Below are 15,394 nucleotides of genomic sequence, written 5' to 3' on the forward strand. Positions count from 1 at the left end.
GACCCCAAGGAGCAAAACTAGCCCATGAGAAAACAATGGCTGAGAACTTGCTGGAAGTCCACTTTATGAAGGATGAGGGAGGGAGGCCCAGCCCATCATTGTCTATTCCCTCCTCAAGGCAGACCTCTTATAAAATTTGTTGCCTGCTAGGATTCTTGACTGAATGTTGAACACACAGACAGCATTTGTGCAAACAGAAATAGCCTTCAGGAGTTGGAAGAGCTCATCTAAACTGTATCATGTAGTTCAGTCGGTAAAAACTGAAGCGAATCCTTGGCAATCAGCAAGGAATACCACTGCAAGCATCTAATCCTCTGCCATCTCTGCAGTGCCCTCTGCATTCATCCATCCCTCACCCAATGTCAGCAGGGAGCATCTCAGATCAACAGTCTTTGTGAGCTTAGACCGCCCATGGTTCTCTTCTTACAAACGCTGGGTGAAGTATCTCAGCAGACTGGAACAGTGTTGTGAATCCCCCCACCACTCATCAACAGAAATACTTCACTAAACAAATATTATGAAGGATTCAATTGTCTCCTGAATAGCTGCATTAAATCTGGATATTACAGTTAATCACTGGAATGGAGAAAAGGGTTTTAATCTTGCTTTTAACTCTACCTCAAAGCACTATGAAGTGTGGAGTAGCTAATGATGCCTCTTCAATAGAGGAGCTGTTTAATACATGAAGGCGAACACACAAATTTGCAGTTCATGTGCCTGCCAATGCCCCCTGTGTGAGTACGGCAATCACAATGAATGCCTGGCCCAAAAGAAAAGCTTTCACGTACAACAGCAGAATGCTAAGTATTCAAGCCATGTTTCTTACGGCTGTCTTTAATGGCAACATCGAAGGAAAATGACACTATTTTTCCAAAGTGAGCATGCAGCCTGCAAGGCAGGCTAGACTAAAAGGACCATGCTATTAATGCCTAAACATAAATCTTCTGCAATACAGAAAGTACAAGCCATTCTTGACCAAATACACTTTTGGGTGCAAAGTTTGTAATATATGAGGTATGCTAGTACCCTTGACAGAAAATGTAACTGTACAAGTATTGTATGAAATTCAGCAGCATGAAATTCACAATATCATACAGTTTGGCCATCTTAACTTTCATGCTCAAAGGCCACAGCAAGTTTTAATATATTTAATATAATATATCTAAATATCTAAAAGTACTATATTAATTGCCATGCTCTTAAAGGCATCTATACAAATAGATGCTCTGTTGTTGTTTAGTCGTGTCCGGCTCTTCGTGACCCCATGAACCAGAGCACGCCAGGCACTCCTGTCTTCCACTGCCTCCCGCAGTTTAGTCGAACTCATGCTGGTAGCTTCGAGAACACTATCCAACCATCTCGTCCTCTGTGGTCCCCTTCTCCTTGTGCCCTCCATCTTTCCCAACATCAGGGTCTTTTCCAGGGAGTCTTCTCTTCTCATGAGGTGGCCAAAGTATTGGAGCCTCAGCTTCAGGATCTGTCCTTCCAGTGAGCACTCAGGGCTGATTTCCTTAGGAATGGATAGGTTTGAACTTCTTGCAGTCCATGGGACTCTCAAGAGTCTCCTCCAGCACCATAATTCAAAAGCATTGGGTGCCCTGCTCAGCATAGTTCATAGCTTCTCTGAGTTATTCAAGCCCCTTCGCCATGGCAAGGCAGTGATCCATGAAGGGGAATAGATGCTCTAGAGTGTGCTATATTTACTCATGTATAGTCTTATCTTAATTATAGTATTATGGTCATTTGAGACTACAGACAACTCCCAATTTACATGGGGGGTTACATTCCAAGGGACCATGTATTTAAGTGAAATCACATGTATTTGAAACACCTCTGAAAAAGCCTGCAAACACCCAGTTCTGCCTCCACCCCTGCCCACTCCCTACTCTGCCCCTTTGTGTGATGCTTTTGGGTCACTTCCAGGTTCGGCATGGTCACACACATATCTGACACGTCTAAAATGGTCGCTGCCTGCATGTACAGTCCATCAGATCTGTGCAAGACCTGTGGAAACCAATCAAATCCATGTAGACACAATGATTAGTAGAAATACTAGTTTCGCTGGAGAAAAGAAAGGTAAACCAACCACTACTGACTGGTTCACAGCATCAACCTTGGAACACAACTGGCAGTGGCAGAACCAAGGCTGGGAATGGTGAAACGAGAGAGAAGAAACTGACGGGAGTATATCCAAAATTAAGGTATATCTGTGACAAGAAGCCCAGTGCAGGTGCAATTGCAGCTCCCTGAAAACAATGGTTCTCAAATCAAGATCCAGCTTTGTGGCTTAGTGCTTTCTTCCCAAAGTATATGTTCTATGTTTCATATATAGCCCCCTCCTGTTGTTGGTCTATGACATGGCCTGGCTCTACCCACAGCCAGACAATAAACAGATGGTGACTCCATTCAAAGTGTACTGTAGCAAGAGGCCAGTGATTGCTCTCTATTACCCACACTGAGGCAAGCTTTGAGACTTTTCTCTACTGAGGGGGAAACTCTTTAAAAGAATTGGATCCCCCTGTTCTGGCACAAAACCTCTTATCAATCTATACCACAAATAAAACTACCTAATTTTGAGTGAATTATGGGCAGGTATTATTTCTAGTAGATATGTACACAACCACTTTTATACTGAATTTATTTACTGTACCAACACTGTATTATAAATTCCCTTTAGATGAGTTTTTGTCCACAGATTTCTTTGCCTCCTGCATCTATTTTTATTTTCTCATAGAAAATAAAAAGGAAACAATAAATAAAAGAAGTCTCTTTTATCCTAGGCCTTCAATTAGAATGCTTATTCAATTAGAATGCTCTGTTGCTTGCAACAAAGGTGAAATTGGTCTTTTATCCTCCAGCAAAAGCAATAAAAAGGATGCTGAAAAACAGAATTTTTATAATACCAGAATAGCAAGCCTCTGCCAGGGATAGAAAAACAGTTTGTAACTTACGAAACATAAATAAATGAAGGCTCTGTGTGTTTGGAGTGGGTTTGCTTAAAATGCTGGTGCAGAATAGAGTGGAGATCTGCACATCTCTCTGGCACAGTATGTATGGGATATGCGATCCAGTCCAACCTAGAATAGTATGTTGTAGTTGAAAGCATGAACTACAGGCTAGGAAACCTGGGGTTCAAATCTTAGCTCAACTACAAACTTCCAAAGTGGCCTCAGTCAAGTCAGGATCCCTCAAAATCCAGTCCTCCATCTATAACATGGAGTTAAGAACACTGGACTAGTTTACTGGATCATTATAAGGATTACTGAGTAAGTGTGATTTGAGCAATTGGGGGAAATGCTATGTAAGTATAAATTTATTTTAAGTTTTATAGATTGCCTCTCTGTCATTACAACTATAACAAGTCCAATTACAGTTAAACTGCAACACTACTCAAGTGATGGTAGCAGCTCTAAACATATTACCGGTATGTTATTCTACTGTAGCTAAATCTAAGTATATGAAACTGAAATAATTGCCAAAAAAAAAATTGTATTGAAGGTGTCAGAGGACTAATAAATTTATTATGACAGATACATCTGCGGACCACAGTCCAACTTATCGGATGCAACATCTGGTGAAGATTGCCTATTCTTCTCCTGTTTAATTGCCTCAATTTCCTCTTTTTTTCTCCCTTGTTCCTCTCTCCTTAGATCGCAAACTCTCTGGGGTAGGGACTTGTATTCTCATGATATTATATTAATGCCAAACAATAACAAGTGCTGTTTTAAAAGTACAAATGAGCCCAAGCTTCCACTTCTGATGCTTTAGAACTGCTGCGGAAGAAAATGCACTGGGCAAGACAGATGAAGGACAAAGTGGTTTCAGGTGACAGGAAGAAAAAAACAAGGACAGCAACTTGGACCTGTCATGTGTTTTAAAGTTTCCCAAGGACCAAGCTGAAGGAAAGCAAGATCAATCAGAGAAAATACCAGCCCAAAGTGACAGGAAAGAGCATAGTTGCTCTCCGCACACGTTCTGCTTCAGGGATCCACACCCTCCAAATCAGAAAAGATGGGAGGAAACCAAATTAGAGAACCACATTCTCCCCCTCCAAACTGATTTGGAGAGGTCCAAATCAAAAATACAGTGGTACCTCTGGATGCGAACGGGATCCGTTCTGGAGCCCCATTAGCATCCTGAAGCGAACGTAAGACGTGACTGATCGTCTGCGAGTCACGTTTCGCCGCTTCCGTGTGTGACGTCATTTTGAGCATCTGCGCATGTGCGAGCAGTGAAACCTGGAAGTAACGCGCTCCGTTACTTCCGGGTCGCTGTGGAGCGCAACCCGAAAATATTTAAGCTGAAGCGTATTCATCCCGAGGTATGACTGTAGAGAACTCTGTGTGAACCTACACAACCTTTATCAAATGGTATTATAAGCATACATATTAAGTATAAGCTAAGTTTTTTAAAAAAAACAAAACAAAACAAAACTTAGCATTCAAACATGAATAGGTGAGGGTTAATATGTCTGATGTGTTCTCATAACCATTACTAATGCTTGCAAATGATTACTAGAACATCTGGTTATCTAACTCCATCTGCTTCAATTGCTTCCCAGAGGATGGGTATATAAATAGCTCTGGTTTATTTATTCATGCAATCTAAGCAGATCAGTTTTTATATTTCTTATCTAGCCTAAAACCAATAATTTAATCAAGTGGAAAATACTGAAGAGAATTAGCAACACAGATAAGAAAAACTTTTGTACTAGGCTATGATTAATATTCTCGATGTGCACAATGGGATATTTCTCAAAAAAGCCAAAATGGTTGCCCTGAATGAAGAAGTTGCATACTTGTGTGAAGAAAGCTAAGCTGATTTTTCTTCTAAGCAGGAAAACCCACCAACAATCTGGCCACCTACCTAATTATAGTACAATTTTAGCTCAACCAAAGTCTCCATGTCTAAAATTACAGTATTACAGTTACACTAATTTTGACTCAGCAGTGGCTTGTTTTTTTCAACAACCTATAATCTTTCTTTTTAAAAGGAAAAATCCACACAATGATTCTGAATTCATTAAGTTGTTACTGCATGAGAACTTTGGTGCTTAAAATCACCCTAAATGTATAATGGTCATTTTGCAGAGGGATTAACTCAATTTCAAATTATTTTTTTAAGTTTTACAGATTGCTGTTATGATATTGCAAAATCTTGATTCCCACCTCATTTCAATATCATGAATTGTGTATTACTTTCTTGATTTCATCAATGGATGCTCTGAATTTCATCACCCAAACTCAAAAGTTTAACCCTTCCTGATATTTCCCCCTTACTACCTCTCATACAATGAACAGCCAATATTCAATTACTGCTGATTTGGCCTTACTTAAACAACCCCTTCCATCTCAGATTGACAGACTGCCATTTTGACTTGAGGCTGGGCTTGATAGCTGTTTCAAGACACGTAATACATATAGACCACAGATATGCAGAACATAGTAACATGAACATGGCGTTTTGCACATCTTAAGCATAAACAATGTAAAATATATTTTTAGAAGTTTGTACTGGGGCAAGTTGAAGAATTTTAGAGTATTATGCTGAAAAAAAGTTAGATAATAAAGGACAAAGTTACTAAGAGCTTAACTTATATTAAATGTTTCAAATGTTATATTTACTTTTGAAGCCCACCATGATCTTTGCCAATCTATGCAGTCTAGTCACAGTTTACTGGATCTACAGGCCATAAACATCAAATGCAGTGCAGAGTTATCAAGACAACAAACAGATTGCTATTCTGAATGTTTTTAGTTTATAATTATTATGAGAATCAGCTGGAAGGAGAGTGGTTATCCCTCAGTAATGCATATTTAATGTATAATGGACTGAAACAGCAAACATTAATCCTATAAATACTTTCAGCTCATGAAAGACTTTCATGTAGCCATTGGTGGTGAACAAGGTACATGCACACTTTTCATTCCAAAGGCAATAGAACAGGGGAAGAATAGTTCTAGTCAGAACAAGAGTAGGGGATCTGTGACTCTAGAAAAGTTGTTGGAATGGCTAATGGCCAGGATGGTAGAAGCAGTAGCTAACACCTGGAGGACTGCAGGTTCCCCATCCCTGGTTTACAATGTCAACAAGTTACATGGGGGGGGGGGATGCTTTAAAAAGAGTTGCCCTGGGTCGCTTGTAGTTAAGCTTCTTGTAAACCTGCTTCTTCACATCACCCCACCCCTCACCAGCTACACAAAAAGCACTTAGAACTGCCTTATTGCATGGAACTAGTGAATTAAGAGGAATAGGAGGGTTCTCTGGGCACAACAGTCAAGTGTGTGAACTTTACAAAATCCTAATTTTCTAAATTCTTTGCAAATGGGTGGAATAATAGGAAACAACATCAGACATAGCCTCTGGCAGTGCATCAGGTCAACAGAAAGAAAAGAAGTTACATTATTTACACTGCTATTCAGAGAGTTCCTTTACACAGTCTTGTCTTATAATGCAGTTCTCATCAAATAACCACACATGTTCTGTGGAGCACGTTACGTTTAGGGTTAAATTAGCCCTTTTAAGTTTATATATCAGCAGGACAGTTTCAAAACCTTTATTTTAAAAGTTCAACATATGCCATCTTTGGAAGGCCTAGGTTAGCCTCTAACAATCAGAAACTTACCCCGATAATAGAAGAGGCACAGATCGGACAGAACAAACCATCGCTTCTTCCATAGCTTCATGCCAGTGCTATCCTGTATGAAATAAAACACACAATCCATAAGAATCAACAATTTAAAGGCTTCGATGACATTTAACAGACAATAACACATTAAGGAAACTGGCAAAATAAGAGCCAGCAACCCCCTCTTGTGATGCTTGAGGTGGCACCTGCACTTGCTGTGAGCGAAATGCAGGCCCCTTCCTGACACCCTTTTGCTTTGGAGGGGGTCATGTAATGGGAAGTATGTGCTACCAATACAAGGTCTTCTTCAGAAGTTATATGGAATATATATACAGGTGTAAAAAGAAAAGTGCCACTGCTGCCTTGCCCTCCCCACCACAGGAGAATGCGGTGCCTGTCCTAGGTCAAAGGTTTAACTTGAGCTCAAGCTCACCAAGCCTCAGCTCTAAAAGCCAGAGTTCAGCACTGCAACTGTGAAGTCATTATACAGCGTTTGTGAGTGATTTCACTGGTTGACTGTAGCATTGTTATATCTGTGAGGAAGCCACTAAAGGTTCATCACCACAAATAGAACTCCTCATCAGATAGTGTCTAAATGCTATTGCCATGTTCAAAGGCAGCATACCTCTGAAGAACAAGTTGCATATGCTTGATAGTGATTTATCTCATAAATTAATTTCTCAAAATGTTAATTTTCTTATCTTTAGGATCTTATTTGGAAACATGCACTTCGCAGAGGATGCCTCTGAAAAACAGTTGCTGGAAACAATTGCATAAAATGACTTATTGCCCACATGGGCTTTCCAGATGCATCAGCCAGCCACTGTGTTTGGGATGCTTGGCTAGAGAGACCTTTGTCCTGATCCAGCAGGGCTCTTCTTTGTAATTTTCAGTAGAGGCACATTTATCTGAGAACAGCTGAGCAATGAGATCAAGTAATATACATGTTCGTGTAAACCAGCCCTGAGTAAGCAGAGAACAACTGTCCATTTCACCCAAGCAATTATAGCCAGTCACCAAGTGCCTGAAGAAGACTTCACAGATGGTGAGAGAGGTGGGCATCTCATCACTTACAAATCCTTCCTGGTTGCAAGGAGATGACACTGAGCAGCAAACTGAGTATCTAGAAACCCGACAGATTTAGAATGCTAGAAGCCCCAGCTCTTTCAAAAATGTGCACACTCTTAGTGGTACAGTGAAGAAGCAACTAGTGCCAAACCCACAAGCTCCTAATTTAACTTATGTGGAAGGTAGCTATAAAAGCTCTGTAGATGGATATTTCTGGAACTTCAGGGTGAGAGGCTTTTGCTGAGTGAAGAGCACATCCTTTGCATGTGGAGGTTCACACATTCTCACTCTAACATCACTACTTAGGGATCTAACATCAATACCTGAGATCTTGGGAGAGCTGCTGACAGAACAGGCAGCACTGGGGTAGGTTCTGGCTTCAATTCCTACAATCTCGAAAAGGTTCATGTAGGTGGTGATGGGAGATTAACTCCGCCAGAGACCCCGGAGAGCTGCTGCCACTGAGAGTAGCCAAAATTGGGATAGATCGGCTAACAGCCTGGCCAAATATAGGGCAGCTTCCTATGTGAATACTGGGCTAGATAAACCAATGGTTTGCTCCGTATAAGGCAGCTTCTTATGGACACAATATCAGCCTAGTCTACTTCAAAGGGTTGTTGTGGGGGGAAAATAGGAGGGGAGAGAAGAGAATAATGTATGCCAGCTTAAGCTCCTTGGAGGAAAGGCAGGATATAAAGAACAATAAAATGTGGGAAAGGAAAACACATTTCCCATAAAGTGTTTTTACTCTTTTTATCGGCCATACTGTTACTGTCAAGTAAATGCCTCCAGATACAAAAAACTTTATTCCTGAAGTAATTTTATTTGCTTTTATGTCTATAATCAATTTGCAATGTGTTTCACAGAATGAATGGCTACCACCACCACAGCTGTGTGTGTGCATCCTCCGATAATAAAATTTAATAAATATGTTAATATCGGCCTAAAGAAGAAAAGGTTTTAGTGAATTTTAAGTACTCTCCTGATGAATGGGCTTGAGATGATATTTAGGGGTGGCAGAATAATGAATGCCAAATCTTTGAATATTCTTAAAACAGAAAAGGACAGTTGGTATACTATTTTGCTAAGATCTCTCATCAGATGTGTCCGTTTTCTTGTTCTCAAGTTATGCACCCCTAAGTAGAAAAGCAAGTATTTAGATGTTCCACTTTTACTTAGGAATTTTATGGACTTCTAACGCCAAATTCTACTCAAAGTTCCAGCTTCTCCTCTGACAATCTTCTTTCAAACAAATATGCTACTTTCCCAAGCATTTAATGACTACTAAACAAAAATAAAATGCCCCCACCGACGATTTTTTCTCTGTTCTGTCTTGTTTGTTTTGTTTGTTTTGCTTTTAACTCACGTATTCCAAATGCATCTCTCAACGTATTTAAGTACTGATGCAAATTTTGTACCTAAAAGTATTTGAAGCTGACAACAGTTTTAAAAATGCAGGTAGTCTATTTATTCAAAATAGATAGTCTTAAACACACACACACAGAGCGAGAGAGAGAGCGCCAGATCACTAACATTGACTGGGTAAAGAGATAATATCTCATTTGTATTGCAACAAATCCACTGGGTCCCTGTAAGCTTCCAAACTCAATTCAAAGTTCTCATCTCAGCCTTTAAAACTCTGCATAGCTTAGAACTCAAATACCTGTTGGCCTGTCACTCTCATATCAATTTGCTTGTACTTCAAGAATGTTATCTGAATCTCTCTCTAGGCACCACTGTCATGTAGAGTGTGACAGCTGGTGACCAGAGAGAGAGAACCCTTTTAGGGTGGCTCCTGGGTTTTGGAATGCCGTCCTTGAGGAACCCCACCTGGCACCCTTGTTGCTGTCATTTAAATGCCAGGCAAACACCTGTCTGTTTTCTCAAGCTTTTAAGAACTCTTCATGTTAAGCTGCTTTCATAAATAAAATAAAAAGAATTAGGGCAGTTTTGATTTTATTATCTATTTGAACTGATGCTTTCGTTTGTTGTGCTAGCATGTAAGTTCCCTCCCTCTTTTTTACAGAATACATTTGTTTCTTATTACTTTGGTAGTATGAATAATGTTGAACAGGCAGAGTATAAATGCCGTTAATAAAATAACTAACTGTAGTATATGACTATGCTATAGCATAGATGCGGAACGTGTGGCATGGCTAGTTTGGTTCTACAGTATTTTGGCAGATTATCCTTTCTTTAGTTGAAAGAAAGTGGTTTTCCCCCTGAATATTGAGAGGAAAGGTACTTCTAAGAGTTTGCTTGACCCCAGCTCCCATTGGATGGGAGAATGATGGAAGTTGTAGTCCAACAGAACCTGGAAGATCATAGTTCCCCACCATAGCACTACAGCTTAGTACTAGCTTTGCATATTAAAAGAGGCAAGCATGTTATCTTGCATATGCCGAAGTAATAGTTATATACCTGGGTTTGTAACTTTTATTGCGCGGAACGTGGTAACGTTCTCTCAAGGGCACTACAAATGGAAAACTAGTTTATATATCAGCATTTCCCATCCTGGGGTCTCCAGATGTTAGACTCATAGGACTGTAGAGTTGGAAGTGACCCTGAGGGTCATCTAGTCCAACCCCCTGCAAGGCAGGAATACTAAGTTAACCCATACGGAGATCAAACCTGCAACCTTGGCATTATCTGCACTACTCTCCAACCAACTGAGCTATCCAGGCTGACTTAGTTTTGCATGTGCAGGAGGCTTCTGGCATAGGGATTCAAAACATCTCATCCCCTGTACATGTCTGACGCTTTATATTTTTTTTAAAAAAAATGTTTGACAGTGGGATTACCTTTTGCGGTGTAAACAGTGCTTCAAACTAGTTACAAGCAAAATATTTGGCTGTATCAAAAAGCCAAAGTACGGAAGCCAATTATCTTATTCCAGATGTTATAAGCTTTCTTCAGAGAAAAATAGGGTGCACATGCCATGTAAATCTCAAAGAGTTGTCTAATTTCTATTCCGTGACTAGCCGCCAATAAACTCCATACTCAATTACTTAGTTCATTAATACAAAAATAAAAGCAGAAGTTCTGCCCTGTGACAGCTGCTTAAAGGCTGTAGCTGGCATTATTGATTGTCATTTAATGAAACTCTTTCAGCAGCATCTAGTAACTTAAAAATGCAATCAAGGTAACAATGTTCCTGACTCCATGAACAGGTTTCATCAATAGACATAGCAAAATATAGAATGCCAATTGAGTTATACTACAAAGATGAAAGCTTGGGTAAAGCAAAAGTGTTAGGTGATTATTAGCAACATTTTAAAAATGGGTGAAATTGAAGTCCGTCACTTGATGACACCGCTGGAGTGTGAGCTAAACCTGTCACTACTGATCCCAGAACACTGGACAGAGGTAGGTTCCTATCACCCTGAAATCTGAGCCAGGGGCTTGAATAATAGGATAATTTAAGGAAGTTTGTGGGAGGTAATATCTACCTGTACTACTGAAAAGCCTCTCCACAATGGCCCCTTCAACAAAGCGGATTGAGGCACAGGTGGAGCATGTGTGTGGGGAGTTATTTCCTTACGTTGCCTTCACTTACATTCTGAGCCCAGTTTGGGGCAACCCCCTAATCCCCCCCCCCCAGCAACCCCTCATGTCCCACCCCACATTGTTCAATAAAACAACCAAGCCCTTAGAAGTTCTTTCAGGGACTACATGTGCCTGGAAAGCTCTGGGGAGAGAAGGAACTTTCTTTCCAGCCCCTCACATGTCCTGACAATTAGTTCCAGAGGGTTGAAGTATTCTTTGTCAGGGGGAGGAATAGAAACAATGTTTCTAAGAAAAGAAACACTGTGCAAACAGAACTCCACTTGCACAGCACTGGATACAACCCTGAAATTACTGCTGTGTCTCAAATGGAATATTCACTAATAGGGCCAGCAAACCCTTACAGCACTGTGGTTCACCATTTTCGCCAAGAAACTCAAAAAGGGAAATCACTAATTGGCAATTACAGGATTCTCTCGGGCATGCCATTAGCAAATTTCCAGCATCATATATTGAGGAATATTAAAAGTGTGTATTGGAAGAGGTTATCACCCATAATTACAAACACATCACTTCAGATAAAGTTGTTATTATTTATATCATGTTCAGGAAGGAATAATACCTGCTTATAAAGCCAGCCTCGTCGAACAACAGGTGCATTGGGGTTCCTTTTTATTGAATTTGACCTCTTCCCAAAATTATGAACTTTCTTTGAAGAGCGTGATGTCTAAAAAATAAAATTAAAAGGATTAGAAAATGCAACGCCAATATCTTTTACATTGAATAAATACACATGCATGGCTATCCTCAGAGACATAGTTGCTCCTCATCATGTGATCCCCTCAGGACTTGTTAAGAAACAGCTTTATTCTGTTAGTTGGGTAAATAAGTAACTGCCTTGTAGGTTTTGCTGGTTTAGGCATTTCTTGAAGTTTTCTACAGAGGGAAAGAAACAAATCCCAGGACAGATCAGGATCAAAACATTTAAATTGGGACTTAATAGGATATTACATAAACATAGCACTACTTTTTAAAAGGGCCAAAACATTAAATGCAGTACAGATTCTAGGAAGAGAACTAAAAATAGAGAAGACAGACCTCAGCAGAAAATCAAAACAGGTTGGGGTGGGTTAAAATCACAAAGAGATTTGAGTTTCCACTTGACTGATTCAATTCTTTCTGTGTTGCAATTCACACAAATACAATAGACCAGCTCCATGGCTTCTATAATCTTCTATAAACTTGACATCTTTCCGCAGGGCCTGCAAGACAGAGCTGTTCCACCAGGCCTTTGGCCAGGGCACAGCCTGACCCCCTCCTTTGGCAATCCTCACAGAACTCTAGCCCAATGGTTGCCATTAATCTGATTTGAACTGATTTTATAATGAAATGATTTTAGAATGTTGTATCAGTTTACTGTTGTTAGCCGCTCTGAGCCAGGCTTCGGTTGGGGAGGGCGAGATGTTGTTGTTGTTGTTGTTGTTGTTGTTGTTGTTGTTGTTGTTGTTATTATTATTATTATTATTATTATTATTATTATTATTATTGGAGTAGGCAGGTTGGGTGCATATGTTACAAATTCAAGATGGCAATGGTCATGTCACTCTTTTGCTCAGCTCTTGACAAATTGGGAATCTAGTACAGAGAAGATTATCTGCTAAATCAACTTCCACAAGTTGCACACCACAGAAACCAGAATTAATAAGCGATTAAGTCTGTTTCACTCTGGTATTTTCCTGATAGCTGTTTTGCAGGTCTTTGAGACTGATTGAAGGAGGAAAGGTGAACTGGGATGCAGTAGCATGAACCAGCAGGCCCACGCTTAGAAAAGATGAATAAGGTCATATTCAATCTCTCTCAAGTTGCCCTTGAGTAGCAAAGAACGGTTTACATCGTGTACTGTCAGCTACACCACTGATACAATGAATGCAACTTATTAGATGTTTGCTAGTGAAAGTACTATCCAGGGAATGTCTAGAAAGCATGGTCCACTGGCAAGGAGACAACAATTTATAAAGAGGTTTCAAAAAACACTAGTGAAGGCAATTCAAAGCAGGGAAGGAAATGAATCCCTCTCCCAGCACCTTTTAACTGGCAATGTACATCAGAGGAAATCTAATATAAAACTAGAGGGTTAAAAATACACTTTAATCATGAAACCTTACTTTCAAAAGTGTGAAATAAGCATTTTTGTGAGAGATTGGTTAAGACCTATATTAGATTAATGTGAAACCAAAGCAACTGAACAAAGCTCACTTTGTTCAGATCCTCCCCCCTTCTCTAGGATCATTCCTGGAGAGACAGTGGGAATAAGTTTTGGGATCACTCCTTTTAGGTTTCTTCTTACACTGCAAAAAGTGAAACCTTAATGGGCTGAAAAAACTGCAGCATCTCCTATTTGGCTGTTCACATGTTTTTACAGTGAGAGGAGTGGGTTGGAGGGAGCATACCTGAGGCCTGCTACTGTTCTCTTCGTGGATACTATTCTAGGTGCAATAGAAGTGAAACATGTGAATAGCGCCAAAGAAGCAGAAACAACTTTTTAAACACATTCTTAGATAAATACTACAACTTGCAAAACTTCAGGAAAAGTTAGAGACACTGGTTAAAAATTCAGCAAAACCATTGAAGAAACCTAAAAGGAGTGCTTAACTGCTTAACAGTTATATTGTACATTCCAGAACCTATTAATACCCTGACATGAATTAAATGCCAACGTTTGACCCACTCTGTAACCTCAGCTCTTTGTATTGTGTATTCTCATAACTCTACTAGAAGACTATGCTCACTTCTGTACAATCAAGCTCCATTAATTTTTATAACTATTGCATATATTTCTGTGACATACAGTCCATTAGAGAGCTGATTAGTGATCAATGTCTCGCAGAATGTCTCAAAGTAAAAGTGATGTGACTGAACAAGCCTGCTCATTAAGCAGGAAAGGGTACAAGAGCAGTGGTGACACCCCACTGTTTTTCTAATCTACCGGAGGATGCTAAGTCTTAAGGAATAAATAATAAATGGAATATGACAATCAAACATCTGTTGGGGACTTGGGATATAAACTTGCTCACTTTTGTACAAGGAACAACATGGAACTCAAAGTGAATCTTTACAGTCACACACATCTTACCCGCAACTGTGAATATGCATTACGGTAACTGAATCAGTGCACTGATGATTTTCTTCCGATTCTAGCTAACAGAACCATTCAAGGAACTCAAATACTCAGTGGTATCAAGTAAATCCTAGAACCCCATATACAACAAGAGGTGTCCACTTTTATAGTGCGAAGCAGAACAGACCTTGTTTTCCAACTAGTGCTTTACTTACTTAAAGATAATGGGCATGCACAATACTAGATCATAGAATTGTGGAGCTGGAAGGGACTCATGCTCTATCAACTGAGTTACATAAAACTGCGAATGTACTGCTTAGTGTTTAAAGTAGACTTGACTGTCAGCAGTCTTTCCCTTCATGTACTAAACTGTTTTAAGCACTTTCTCAGAAGATGGTTTTCTGAAATGTGAACTAACATTGTGAAGGGTTTCTGAATCTGCAAACAATTATGTGGTTGCAGAGGAAGGATTTTCCATGGCTTTGAACCTCCTCATTGGAGGTTATATGAAACCAGTAGCAATACTTAAAAAATGCCCCCAATCTGCCAACAATTTCTGAAGGCATGCTCACATTTTTTTCACCATATTCCCCCAATGCTTCTTTTGTTTTAGACCTTGGCACATCAGGAATGGATGGACATTCATCTAGGAAGTAGTTGAAGCAAAGCTTGCAATAAAATATGGGGCAAACAAACCTCTTTGTTACATTGTTGGAAACTTGGCAACAAGTTTCATAAAGTTATGTCTGGGGCTTCCCTGGACAAGATTTTTTTCTCTCAGATTTCTGGGAGAGTTCCATTATATCAGGCATAGGCAAACTTGGCCCTCCAGATGTTTTGAGACTACAATTCCCATCATCCCTGACCCTGGTCCTGTTAGCTAGGGATGATGGGAGTTGTAGCCCCAAAACATCTGGAGGGCTGAGTTTGCCCATGCCTGCATTATATCCTGTACTGTTTACAGTATAGGCAAGTGTTCAGTACCATCACACTGGAATGAATTAATATGCATTCCAGAAACAAGAGCTTCACCAATTTGTGACCAAAAAATATTTCTAAAAAAAAGTTTAGAAAGA

The 15,394-nt window shown here is 39.8% G+C and overlaps 1 protein-coding gene across 41 annotated transcripts in view; it reads right to left on the minus strand.

Annotated features, from left to right (window-relative positions):
• PLEKHA5 (pleckstrin homology domain containing A5) overlaps positions 1-15,394 on the minus strand; it is a 173,957-nt gene that overhangs the window by 50,200 nt on the left and 108,363 nt on the right. For all 41 annotated transcript variants that reach the window (XR_014516109.1, XR_014516110.1, XR_014516111.1 and 38 more), the window contains 2 exons: positions 11,823-11,927; positions 6,626-6,698 (listed from right to left, as the gene is read on the minus strand). Coding sequence is in view for 34 of the 41 variants with exons in the window: in XM_083460949.1 (XP_083317075.1) it covers positions 6,626-6,698; positions 11,823-11,927 (178 nt within the window). In the remaining 7 variants the exon portion in view is untranslated. The remainder of the gene's footprint in view (positions 1-6,625; positions 6,699-11,822; positions 11,928-15,394) is intronic.

Source organism: Podarcis liolepis (assembly GCF_965112155.1).
Source record: "Podarcis liolepis genome assembly, chromosome: 10".
NCBI classification, from domain to species: Eukaryota; Metazoa; Chordata; class Lepidosauria; order Squamata; family Lacertidae; genus Podarcis; species Podarcis liolepis.